The 12148-nt window shown below is 48.1% G+C and overlaps 1 protein-coding gene across 7 annotated transcripts in view; it reads left to right on the top strand.

The window, feature by feature from the left end:
* Positions 1 to 12148, top strand: part of DGLUCY (D-glutamate cyclase) — a 157389-nt gene that overhangs the window by 113943 nt on the left and 31298 nt on the right. For all 7 annotated transcript variants that reach the window (XM_032134610.2, XM_058429865.1, XM_032134608.2 and 4 more), the window contains exons 8-9: positions 2294 to 2497; positions 10563 to 10823. In XM_032134610.2, coding sequence (XP_031990501.1) covers positions 2294 to 2497; positions 10563 to 10823 — 465 coding nt within the window. The remainder of the gene's footprint in view (positions 1 to 2293; positions 2498 to 10562; positions 10824 to 12148) is intronic.

Below are 12148 nucleotides of genomic sequence, written 5' to 3'. Positions count from 1 at the left end.
TCCCAGCTACTTGGGTGGCTAAGAATTGCTTGAACCCCAGAGGCAGAGGTTGCAGTGAGCTGAGCTCACACCACTGCACTCCAGCCTGGGTAGACAGAGCGAGACTCTCTCTCAAAAAAAAAAAGAAACTTTATTGTTTCTGCGAAATCCAAGATTTATTTACTCAATTCACATCTGCATTTGTTGAACACCTATTATGTGCAAGGCACTCTGTGGGATCCTGAGATGAATGATCAATGGTCGCTCTTCTCCAGGAGCATACAGCTGAGTAGAGATGAGTACTCAAGGATAATAATGACGCTGAGGAAGGCAGAAGAGGTAAATAGTATGGTATTAAGCACTTAATGAGCCAGGCACAAGAAACTAAGAATGAGTAAGATACTACGTGGTTCAGGCCAGGCTCCGTGGCTCATGCCTGTAATCCCAGCACTGTGGTAGGCTGAGGCAGGAGGCTTGCTTGAGCCCAGGAGTTTGAGGCCGCAGTAAGCTGTGTTGCACTACTGTACTCCAGCCCGGGCAACAGAGCAAGGCCTTATGTCTTTAAAAATATATATATATGAGGCTGGGCGCGGTGGCTCACGCCTGTAATCCCAGCACTCTGGGAGGCTGAGACAGGAGGATCACCTGAGGTCAGGAGTTCAAGCCAGCCTGCCCAACGTGGCAAAACCCTGTCTCTACTAAAAATACAAAAATTAGCCGGGTGTAGTGGTGCACGCCTATAATCCGAGCTACTCAGGAGGCTGAGACAGGAGAATTGCTTGAACCCGGGAGGCAGAGGTTGCAGTGAGCCGAGATCGCACCACTGCACTCCAACCTGGGCGACAGAGCAAGGCTCTGTTTCAAAAAAAAAAAAAAAATATATATATATATATATATATGTATATATATATATAGTGCTTATTCAATTATGCAAACCATCATTGAGGGCTTACTCTGAAACAAGCACTTTGCTGAACACTTTTTAAAAATTTATTTTTTTTTACTTTTTTAAACCACATGAGTATGCTAAACTTTTTTTTTTTTTGAGATGAGGTCTTGCTCTGTTGCCTAGGCTGGAGTGCAGTGACGTGATCTCAACTCACTGCAGCTGCTGCCTCCAGGTTCAAGTAATTCTCCCACCTCAGCCTCCCGAGTAGCTGGGATTACAGGCACACCACCAAGCTGGGCTAATTTTTGTATTTTTATTAGAGACAAGGTTTCACCATGTTGCCCCGGCTGGTCTTGAACTCCTGACGTCAGGTGATCCACCCTCCTTGGCCTCCCAAAGTGTTGGGATTACAGCCGTGAGCTACCGCACCCAGCCTGCTAAACACTTTTATGTACATTTTCCAGTTTCGTTCTGACAATAGCCACATGAGGCATTATCATTACTTTACAGTCAAAGAAACAGGTTTAAAAAATAAAGTTGGGCTGGGCGTGGTGGCTCACGCCTGTAATCCCAGCACTTTGGGAGGTCAAGGTGGGCGGATCACCTGAGGTCAGGAGTTTGAGACCAGCCTGGATAACATGGTAAAACCCCGTCTCTACTAAAAATACAAAAATTAGCCAGGCGTGGTGGCAGGTGCCTGTAATCCCAGCTACTCAGGAGGCTGAGGCGGGAGAGTCGCTTGAACCCAGGAGGTGGAGGTTGCAGTGAGCCAAGATCGTACCACTGTACTCCAGCCTGGGTGACACAGCAAGACTCTGTCTCAAAAAAAAAAAAAGAATAAAGTCAATAAAGTCATCTCAAATTCAAGTATATTCACAATGCTAAAACCAGTTCTTAATAACTATGCTAGAGTGTTTCACATTGCCTGAAATCTAACAAGGGAGAGTCTTTAAAGAATAAAATTAACATAAAGCAAAATGTAAGTGCCATAAGGAAAAATAGAAACGATGCCATAAGGAAAAATAGAAATGATGCTCACAGAGGGTTCCAAACCTAACATTTGCTGGAAAGCAAAGCAAGATGGCTTCATGAATTTTAAGAATCCAGTAAATACTTCCTGATATCCATGGGTTAAATTGATGGAATTGCCTAGAGCTCTAGCTCTAGCTGTGGCTGTATCTCACTTCTTTTCAACCCATATTCAACTCATCTTTACTTTCCTAGAGATGAGAGGCAACTGTTTAAATGGAACTTGATGTAGCCATAAACCAGCTTATTCTGACCTTGGGGCCAGCAGGTGGTACAGGGAGTGCTTAGGCTGAGTTGATGGCCAGGTGCTATATTGCCTATCAACAGTGGGCTAGATGAGGGTAGGCTGGACTTGATGAAGTGGCTGGGCTCAGACCCTCCCGTTGTGTGTTTTAGAGACCCCACTGGCTTTTGCTAGCATCCCAGGCTGCACAGTTATGACTGACCTGAAGGATGCAAAGGCTCCAGCTGGTTGTGTCACCCCAGAGAGAATTCCAGAGGTCCATCACATTTCCCAAGATCCTCTGCACTACAGCATCGCGTCAGTCTCCGCTTCTCAGAAGATCAGAGAACTGGAGTCTATGATCGGCATAGACCCAGGTAAGAAACAACACATTTGCACCTGGAGAAACTCACCGCTGACGTAATTTTCAGTGAAAAAGGCGGGATGCAAAATGTATCCACAGGATGATTTTTTAAATGTTGGTAGTGCATATAAATCTCAAAAAGACTAGAATTAAATACACCAAAATACTGACATTGATGGTCTCTAGGTAGTGCTATTATAAGTGATTTTTGCTTGCTTTCTTTTTCTTTCTTTCTTTCTCTTTCTTTTTTTTCTCTTTCTTTTCTTTTCTTTTTTTTCTCTTTCTTTTCTTTTCTTTTCTTTTTTTTCTTTTTTTTTTTGAGACAGAGTCTCACTCTATTGCCCAGGCTGGAGCAATGGCGTGATCCCGGCTCACTGCAACCTCTGCCTCCCAGGTTTAAGTGACTCTCCTGTCTCAGCCTCCTGAGTAGCTGGGATTACAGGCGTGCACCACCACACCCGGCTAATTTTTGTATTTTTAGCTGAGACAGAATTTCACCATGTTGGCCAAGGTGGTCTTAAACTCCTGACCTCATGATCCGCCCACCTTGGCCTCCCAAAGTGCTGGGTTTACAGGCGTGAGCCACCGTGTCCAACCTTGCTTTCTTCTTTATGGCTTTTTCTTTCTTTCTTTTTTTTTTTTTTTTGAAATGGAGTCTCGCTCTGTCGCCCAGGCTGGAGTGTGGTGGTGCAATCTCGATTCACTGCAACCTCCACCTCCCAGATTCAAGTGATTCTCCTGCCTCAGCCTCCTGAGTAGCTAGGACTACAGGCACGTGCCACCCCACCCAGCTAATTTTTGTATTTTTAGTAGAGTCGAGGTTTCACCATGTTGGCCAGGCTGGTCTCAAACTCCTGACCTCAGGTAATCCACCCATCTCAGCCTCCCAAAGTGCTGGGATTGCAGGCATAAGCTACCACGCCCAGTTGTTTTTGGCTTTTTCTTGTTGTTCTAAACTGTAACACTAAACGTGAGGAAGTTCGTTGAGTTTATTTGCCGTCCATGTTGCCAGCCAGAAGCAGATGGGGTTAGGTAGGTAAGAAAAAAAGAGAGAATGGTTTCTAGGTAGGCAACTGCCACCATTTAAAAAAAGTTATTTATGTAGTTTATTATTATTATTTAGAGATGGGGGCGTGGTGTCTCACTATGTTGCCTAGGTTGGTCTTGAACTCCTGGGCTCAAGTGATTTTCCCACCTCGGCCTCCCAAAGTGCTGGGACTACAGACATGAGCCACCCAGCCTGTCCTCTATGGATTTAATGATGTCCTTAATCTCCCCCTTTTGTGCCATTGCCCTGGGGTTGGGCATGGAATAGATTATTTGTATACTGGACAGCAGGGATAGTGGTGGGGGCGGGATTACTTCTCTGGGGATCCCAGTGGGGCAGGACCCTACAGCCACAGCCTCACAACAGTTTGCAGTCAACTTATATATTGTATAACGCATCTCAGGGGAAGGATAGCCCTTCTGTGTCTTTGGAGCCCCTGGCCTTCTATACATGGGAGAGGGCTGGTGGGATCCCCTAGGGGACCTGCTGATTCCAATTAGTATTTTATTTTATTTTATATTTATTTTATTTTATATTTTATTTTATATTATATTTTATTTTATTTATTTTATTTTATTATTTTATTTTATTTTATTTTATTTTATTTTATTTTTTTATTGACAAGATCTCACTCTGTTGCCCAGGCTGGAGTGCAGTGATGCAATCTTGGCTCACTGTAACCTCCACCTCCTAGGCTCAAGCAATCCTCCCACCTCAGCCTCCTGAGTAGCTGAAACTACAGGCTGGCACCACCATACCTGGCTAATTTGTTGTTGTATTTTTAGTAGAGACGGGGTTTTGCCATGTTACCCAGGCTGGTCTCAAACTCCTGAGCTCAAGTGGTCTGCGCACCCCAGCCTCCCAAACTGTTGGGATTACAGGCATGAGCCACCACGCCCAGCCCTGCTGATTCCAATTAGAAAGAGGTTTGCTGAAAGCTGGTTGAGGGGCTTTTAACTTCCTGCTGTGTCTTCATTTAAGGGCTGAATTTCTAATCCCAGGTGGCCAGCAGAGACTGCAGTTTCACCTGCCATTGTGTGTGGTAAATCTCTTCGTTGGCAAACACTCATGAGAGAATTGCGGTGTAGACCATACCTCAGTTTCCTCATCAGCATAACAGGAGTGATAACAATTATGCCTGCCTCTCTGGGTTGTGATGCATAATAAGGTTAATGGTGTCACCTACCAAGTTGTACTGTGCCAGGCAACAGGCTGCAAGCATTTACGCGTTTCATCTTATTAAATTCTCCCAATGACTCTACGTGGAGGCAGCTATGATTAACTTCATTTAACAGGTGAGGAAACTGAGGCAGATAAGGTGCAGAGACTTGCCAAAGTCCACATACCTAGTAGATGGTCAGGGCAGAACTTGAACCCATGTCTTCTGACTTCAAGCCCATGATTTATAAATGTCACCTAAATTAGAATCTGAGTATAAACGGTAAGTCACAGTCTTTCCTGGGCAGTTGAAAGAGTGCTCCAGTGACTCCTGGTTCACACCCCCATCCCTCTTCTGGACCTTCTCATGGGCCATGCTCCTAAACCTGGGGTACAAACCACCCTTGGCACCTGGAATGACTGGAGAGGAGAAGGCATATGTGGCCTCCCCACCGGCCCACCTGACTCTCATTCCCCAGAGTCAGGTGGGCCAGTGGGAAGATCCAGGTAGCTACCTGGATCCATGGTGGCCGACCTCGGTGGAGAGCTGAGCAGTGAGGCCAGCCTGCAAAGCAGCGGTCAGCTCTCTGGGCCGGACTCCCAGGGCCCAGACGGGACTGATTCCAGCACCAGTTTGAAGCCTACAGCAGCTAGGCAGAGCCCCAAAACAGACAGGCTGGGACCTTCCCCTGCTGGCCAGCACTGTCACGAATCTGACAGTGCAGACCAGCCCTAGAAATAGCTAATTCTTGGGAGGCCAAGGTGGGAGGGTCACTTGAGGTCAGTAGTTCAAGACCAGCCTGGGCAATGTAGAGAGAGCCTATCTGTAAAAAAATAATAATAATAAAAATTAGCTAGGTGTGGTGGTGTCACACGCCTGTGGTCCTAGCTACTGGGGAGGTTGAGGTGTGCAGATCGCTTGAATTCAGGAAGTTGAAGCTGCAGTGAGTCATGATTGCATCACTGCACTCCAGCCTGGGCAATAGAGCAATACCCTGTGAAAGAAAGAAAGAGAGAGAGAGAGAAGGAGGGAGGGAGGAAGGAAGGAAGGAAGCAAGGAAGGAGTCTGATTCTGGAAGAAAGGAAGGAGTCTGATTCTGGAAGGAAGGAAGGAAGGTAGGAAGGAAGGAAGATGTCTGATTCTGGAGGGAAGGAAGGAAGGAAGATGTCTGATTCTGGAAGGAAGGAAGGGAGGGAGGGAGGGAAATGTCTGATTCTCAAGGAAGGAAGGAAGGAAAGAAGGGAAATGTCTCATTCGGAAGCAAGGAAGGAAGGAACGAAGGGAGGGAGGGAGGGAGGGAGAGAAATGTCTGATTCTCTCCCCTGGGCCTAGGAGCAAAAGTTGTCTTCCAATGACAGGGGCATCTAGTAACTAAATTTCTTGCTGAACCACTGGACATAGCTCTTTGCCTGTTTGTCTTCTGTTACGTTGTTCATTCATTCGTTCATTCTGTAGAGAATGTGGCTTCCTTTACATATAATCCTATAGTAAATTAAGGATATAAACCCACCACAGATACACCTCATAGGTTATGCTCATGACTGTGTATACATAAAGTATCTTACATAGTTGATCCCTGGGTGGATTTTTTTTTTCTTTTGAGACATAGTCTCACTCTGTTGCCCAGGCTGGAGTGCAGGGTGTGATCTTGGCTCATTGCAACCGCCACCTCCTGGGTTCAAGCAGTTCTCGTGCCTCAGCCTCTCAACGTAGCTGGGATTACAGGCATGTGCCACCGTGTCTGGCTAATTTTTGTAATTTTAGTAGAGCTGGGGTTTCGCCATGCTGGCCAGGCTTGTCTCGAACTCCTGGCCTCGTGCAATCTGCCCACCTCAGCCTCCCAAAGTGCTGGGATTACAGGTGTGAGCCACTGTGCCCAGCTGGATTTTATTTTATTTTAATTTTTTTTTTTTTTTGAGACAGGTTCTTGTTCTGTCCTCCAGGCTGGAGTACAGTGGTGTAATCACAGATCACTGCAGCCTCACTCTCCAGGGCTCAAGGTACCCTCCCACCTCAGCCTCCCGAGTACCTGGCACTACGGGTGCACACCACCATGCTGGGCTAATTTTTAATTTTTTTTGTAGAGACGGGGTCTCCTTGTGTTGCCCAGGCTGGTCTTGAACCCCTGGGTTCAAACAATCCTCCCTCCTCAGTCTCCCAAAGTGTTGAGATTACAGGCATGAGCCACCGCTCCTGGTGCTCTAGGTGGATATATTTTTAAAATTTCTGCCATACCTTCTCCTTCACGAACATTCTTACCCAAGCCGATGGCTCTCCATTTAGCACAGAGTCATGAGGGAAGATGAATTATTAACTCTACCATTAGCTCAGATTAAAAAAAAAAAGTAATTGGGAAGTAAATTTATCGCAGACGTGGTGCACCCATTGCTTAATAAAACGAGCTAAGAGGTCAGCCACAAACACCACCCATCAATGCTGTGCAGACTGCAAGACGAAGCTTGAAGGATGAGGCTGGGGGAGGCAGATTTACAACTGTTGGATGTGTTGATGTCATCTGTTAAGGACCGTCTTTAATCCTCAAGAACAACAGATGCTTTTGATCCCCACTATATTAAATAAGCAGATAGAAGATTCATAACAGCGTATTGAGCATTACTCACTGGGCATAATAATAGACCCACTCAGTCATTTTTGAGAGGATATTGGCTTGCATTTGAGGTGCCTGGGGAATATGAAGGGATATAGGGTTTATAGTAATGATTTTTGCACTGATAATAAAATCATCATAAATGTATTGACCAATTTACAGTTGACCAAGTTCTCACTCTCCTCTTCTCCACTTTGGTGCTCACCACGTCCTAGGAAGTAGGTTACATCCCAATTTTTTTCTTTAAAAATGTCGTTATTCTTCTCCTCACCCCCCTTCCCCTCCTTTTTTTGAGATAGAGTCTTGCTCTGTTACCCAGGCTGGAGTGCAGTGGTACGATCTCAGCTCACTGCAGCCTCCGCCTCCCAAGTTGTCAAGTGATTCTCCTGCCTCAGCCTCCTGAGTAGCTGGGATTACAGGTGCGCACCACCATGCCCAGCTAATTTTTGTATTTTTAGTAGAGACGGGGTTTCACTGGTTTCGAGCTCCTGACCATGGATCAGGTGATGGATCAGGTGATCCATCCGCCTCAGCCTCCCAAAGTGCTGGGATTACAGATGTGAGTCACCGTGCCAGACCTAAAATTTTATTTTACAAATGTTCCACTGTTTGATTAATATGCTGTTATTTAATACCATAAACAATGCTGTGATGAACATCCTTATTACTAAGTTTGTGAACATGCCCATGATGACTTTGTTAGGAATAGTGGGCATGAGAAGTGACTCGCTGGCTCCAGTGGAATGCACAAATCTTTTTGTTTTTTTTTTTTTTTTTGAGACGGAGTCTTGCTCTTTCCCCCAGGCTGGAGTGCAGTGGCGCGATCTTGGCTCACTGCAAGCTCCGCCTCCTGGGTTCATGCCATTCTCCTGCCTCAGCCTCCTGAGTAGCTGGGACTACAGGTGCCCGCCAACACGCCCGGCCAATTTTTTGTATTTTTAGTAGAGATGGGGTTTCACTGTGTTAGCCAGGATGGTCTCGATCTCCTGACCTCGTGATCCGCCCGCCTCGACCTCCCAAAGTGCTGGGATTACAGGCTTGAGCCACCGCGCCCGGCCTGGAATGCACAAATCTAAGACAGAAATCACCCTCCAGACAGCATTGCTCCAGTGTCCACTCCTCCCAGCACACTGTGTGATGGGCCATGTCCCTGTGACCCTCCTACACCTGGTCTACCTCCCATTCTCCATGTGGGAAAACTGAGGCTCAGAGAAGTCAAGGGGTGAGGCCAAGGTCACACAGCTACGATATGCCAGCACCTGGACTGGAATGCAATTTTCCCGGTCCTAAGTCAGGAACAGTTCCTCCATAAAAGAAATCCAAACCCCATGTCTTCTTTTTTTTTTTTTTTTTTTGAGACAGAGTCTTGCTCTGTCACCCAGGCTGGAGTGTGCAGTGGTACGATCTCGGCTCACTGCAACCTCCACCTCCCGAGTTGAAGCGATTCTCCTGCCTCAGCCTCCCAAGTAGCTGGGATTACAGGTGCCTGCCACCATGCCTGGCTAATTTTTGTATTTTTAGTAGAGACAGGGTTTCACTGTGTTGGCCAGGCTGGTCTTGAACTCTTGACCTCATGATCCACCCGCCTCGGCCTCCCAAAGTGCTGGGATTACAGGCGTGAGCCACCCCGCCCAGCCAACCCCATGACTTTCATATTCTCCAGGCACCTCAACTATAAGCCAGCGTCCTCTCACGTCCCTTCAGTCCACTGCTGATTTCGGCCACCGCCAGAGTGGAAGTTCTGTGTCCCACTCTGCCTTCGCATGCACCGTTTTGCTCTGAGGTGACCTGAATGTAGACAAAGGCACAATGGGACCTCATGAGGGCGGCTGCCTGGCTTGGCGGCCACTGGTGGGCATCTGTAGCACACACCACAGCTTCCCCACTCGTATCCTCTGGGCTGCCTGGGTTCACCTGCATAGAATTATGGGCGGCTTCCAGCACGACAGCCTCTTACCATAGGCTTGGGTCTCTCTGCTCCATCTGAGGACGCCCTCTGTCCCTCATCACAGCAGGCACAGCCTGGTAGTGCAGAGGACTCAACGCCCTAATAGGCAGGTGGGTAAATGCCCAGTCTCCCTGTCCTCCGAGGACCCCACAGTTTCTTAGAGAATCTCAAGCTGCGCTGGGCCCCAGTTGCCTTTGAAGTTAACTTGCTCACTCACAATCCTTTACTGTTTTTTTTTCCGCTTTCCCCATCTTCTCACTTGCATTTCCTGGAATCACGTCCCACTGAAATACTTGTGCCCAGGTCTTTGTGTCAGGGTCTTCTATGAGGGAATCCCCAACTAAGACAGTACCATTTCCCTTCCCTCTTATATTTTCCCTGTATTAGTTAGGGTTTGCTAGAGTGCTGTAACCTAGAAGCCCCGGGATGCTTTGCTCAAATACAACAGAAGTGTGTTCCTTTCTCACATAGCAGGCCAGGGTGGGTCTTCCAGGGTGAGTGTCCTGGGTCAGCAGGAAGGGGATCTGCTCCACTCAGTCACTCAGGGACCCTGCAGGTCTGCTGTTACATCCTGTGACCCCCAGGAGGTTCTGGCTGTCAATACTCCAGCCGCCAGGAAAAGGGAACGAGCTTGGAGGTGCGTGTGGGAGGTGCATGCCAGGCCCAGCGGTGGCATGCGTCACTTCCATCACGATCCAGTAGAGAGGACCCAATCTCGTGGCCACACCTGACTGAAGGGAGGCTCCTCGGCCATTTACCCCTCTCTCCTTCACTGCTGGGGTCAGGGGGCGGGGGTAGAATACACTGTGGTGAGCAATTTGCAGTCTCTGCCACAGCCCTCATAAAAACAAAGCAAACGAACTAAAAACCCAAACTACTCTTACTGTAAAGTTTCTACTTTAAAAATAATCACTTTTGGCTAGGCGCGGTGGCTCACGCCTGTAATCCCAGCACTTTGGGAGGCCAAGGTGGGAAGATTGCTTGAGCCTGGGAATTTGAGACCAGCCTGGGCAACATAGCAAGGTCCTATCTTTTTTAAAAATGCCAAAAAAATTAGCAGGGTATAGTGGCGCGTGCCTGTAACCCAGCTATTCAGGAGGGTGAGGTGGGAGGATCACTTGAGCCCAAGAGTTTGAGGCTGCAGTGAGCTGTGATCGCGCCACTGCCTTCCAGCCTGGATGACAGAGCAAAACCCTATCATAAATACATACATACATACATACATACATACATACATACATACATACATACATACATAAAAACAATTTTAAAAATATAGTTACTTTTACATTCTATTTTATTTTTGTCATTTCAGGGAACCGGGGGATTGGGCACCTGCTCTGTAAAGATGAGCTGCTGAAGGCCTCTCTCTCGCTGTCCCATGCCCGCTCAGTGCTCATCACCACTGGGTTCCCCACACATTTTAATCATGAGCCTCCAGAAGAGACAGACGGCCCACCAGGAGCTGTTGCTCTGGCCGCCTTCCTGCAGGCCTTGGAGAAGGAAGTTGCCATAATCGTTGACCAGAGGGCCTGGAACTTGCACCAGAAGATTGTTGAAGATGCTGTTGAGCAAGGTAAGCAGTGAGATGGGCTTGGTCCATTTTCCCAAACAGGCTTTGTGGACGAAGGCTGGAGGGAATCAGCATCTGCAGTACAGAGCATTCTCCTTCCAGCTCAGAACAACTCCGTTGTAAGCTGCATAGCCTGATTTCATAGAGAAATAGCCTCAAGAGACTGAGGCTCTGAGAGGTCCAGGGGATTTTCCCAGGTGGAAATGGTGAGCTGGAATTTGAACGTGGGTCCACCAGGCGCCAAAGCATGGGATCCTTCCTGCACACCTGCTGCTCTCCCTGTGTGATGGGGGGAATGACCTGCCGAGTATTCTTAGCAACCCGGGGCGGCCCTGGACCACCAGAGCTGGGGAGGGTAGTGGAGTATGAAGTGGCTGAAAGGCTCAGACGGCAGTCCCACCTGGTCGTGATGGGCAGGGCTGCACCTGGAGCACCCAGGTGGGTGTTATTGCTGTAGGTGTTGGATACACGAGGCTGTAATTCCACTATCCGTGTAACCAGATCAGCCTCGGGCTCAATGTGAACAACCGCTGCTCACCTCACCTCCATCCTGCAGGAAGTGTTATTAGGGATGAGCTGGAAGCCTGGTGAATCTCACCTGCCTCCCGCTACCGATCGCTCTGTGTCCCTCAAAATGCATTCTTCAGAGGTATCTTTTTTCCTTTTAGCATTCAGAAATGGCTTTAAACTCAGTAAGGTATACCCTAAAGCACCCATTATGTCAGAAGCTTCCAAAAGCCTGTGTCTGTACGTGCAGAATCCATTTCATGCAACAAATGTGTGTTGAGCTAGAGTATGTGCCAGGCACTCTTAGGTTCTTGAGATCCACCCGTGAGCAAAACTGACAACAGTCTTGCCCCGACGGAGAGTATCTTCCAGCAGAGTGTGACAGACAAGAACGACATGAAAGATGAATCAGTGTGTTCGAGTGATGATGCAGTGGGGAAAATGGACCAGGATGAGGAGACTGGAGAGTGAGGGGCTGGGCGGTGGCAGCAGTGGGGGGCAGCTGTCACTTTACACAGGATGGCCAGGAAGACCTCCTGGAGGAGGTGGCCTTTGAGTCCAGAATTCGGGTTGATGATGAGGGCGTGAGGCTTGGGCTGGCTGAGGGAAGGGCATCCTGGACTGTGGCAATGGCTGGGGCAGAGGCCATTAGGTGGAGTGGGGGCCCAGTGGGTTTAAGAAAGGATGACATGCCGGCTGACTGGCCTGGAGTGAATGAGGAAAAGAGAAGTGGGACGAGGGACAGAGAGGTAACAGGGACCAGATGGGATAGGGCCTCACAGGACCCTGTGGGCAGCTGGGCTTTTGTTCTGAGTGAGATG

This window comes from Hylobates moloch, unplaced genomic scaffold (genome assembly GCF_009828535.3).
Source record: "Hylobates moloch isolate HMO894 unplaced genomic scaffold, HMol_V3 SCAFFOLD_16, whole genome shotgun sequence".
NCBI lineage: Eukaryota > Metazoa > Chordata > Mammalia > Primates > Hylobatidae > Hylobates > Hylobates moloch.
This window is presented reverse-complemented; position numbering and strand designations above follow the sequence as displayed.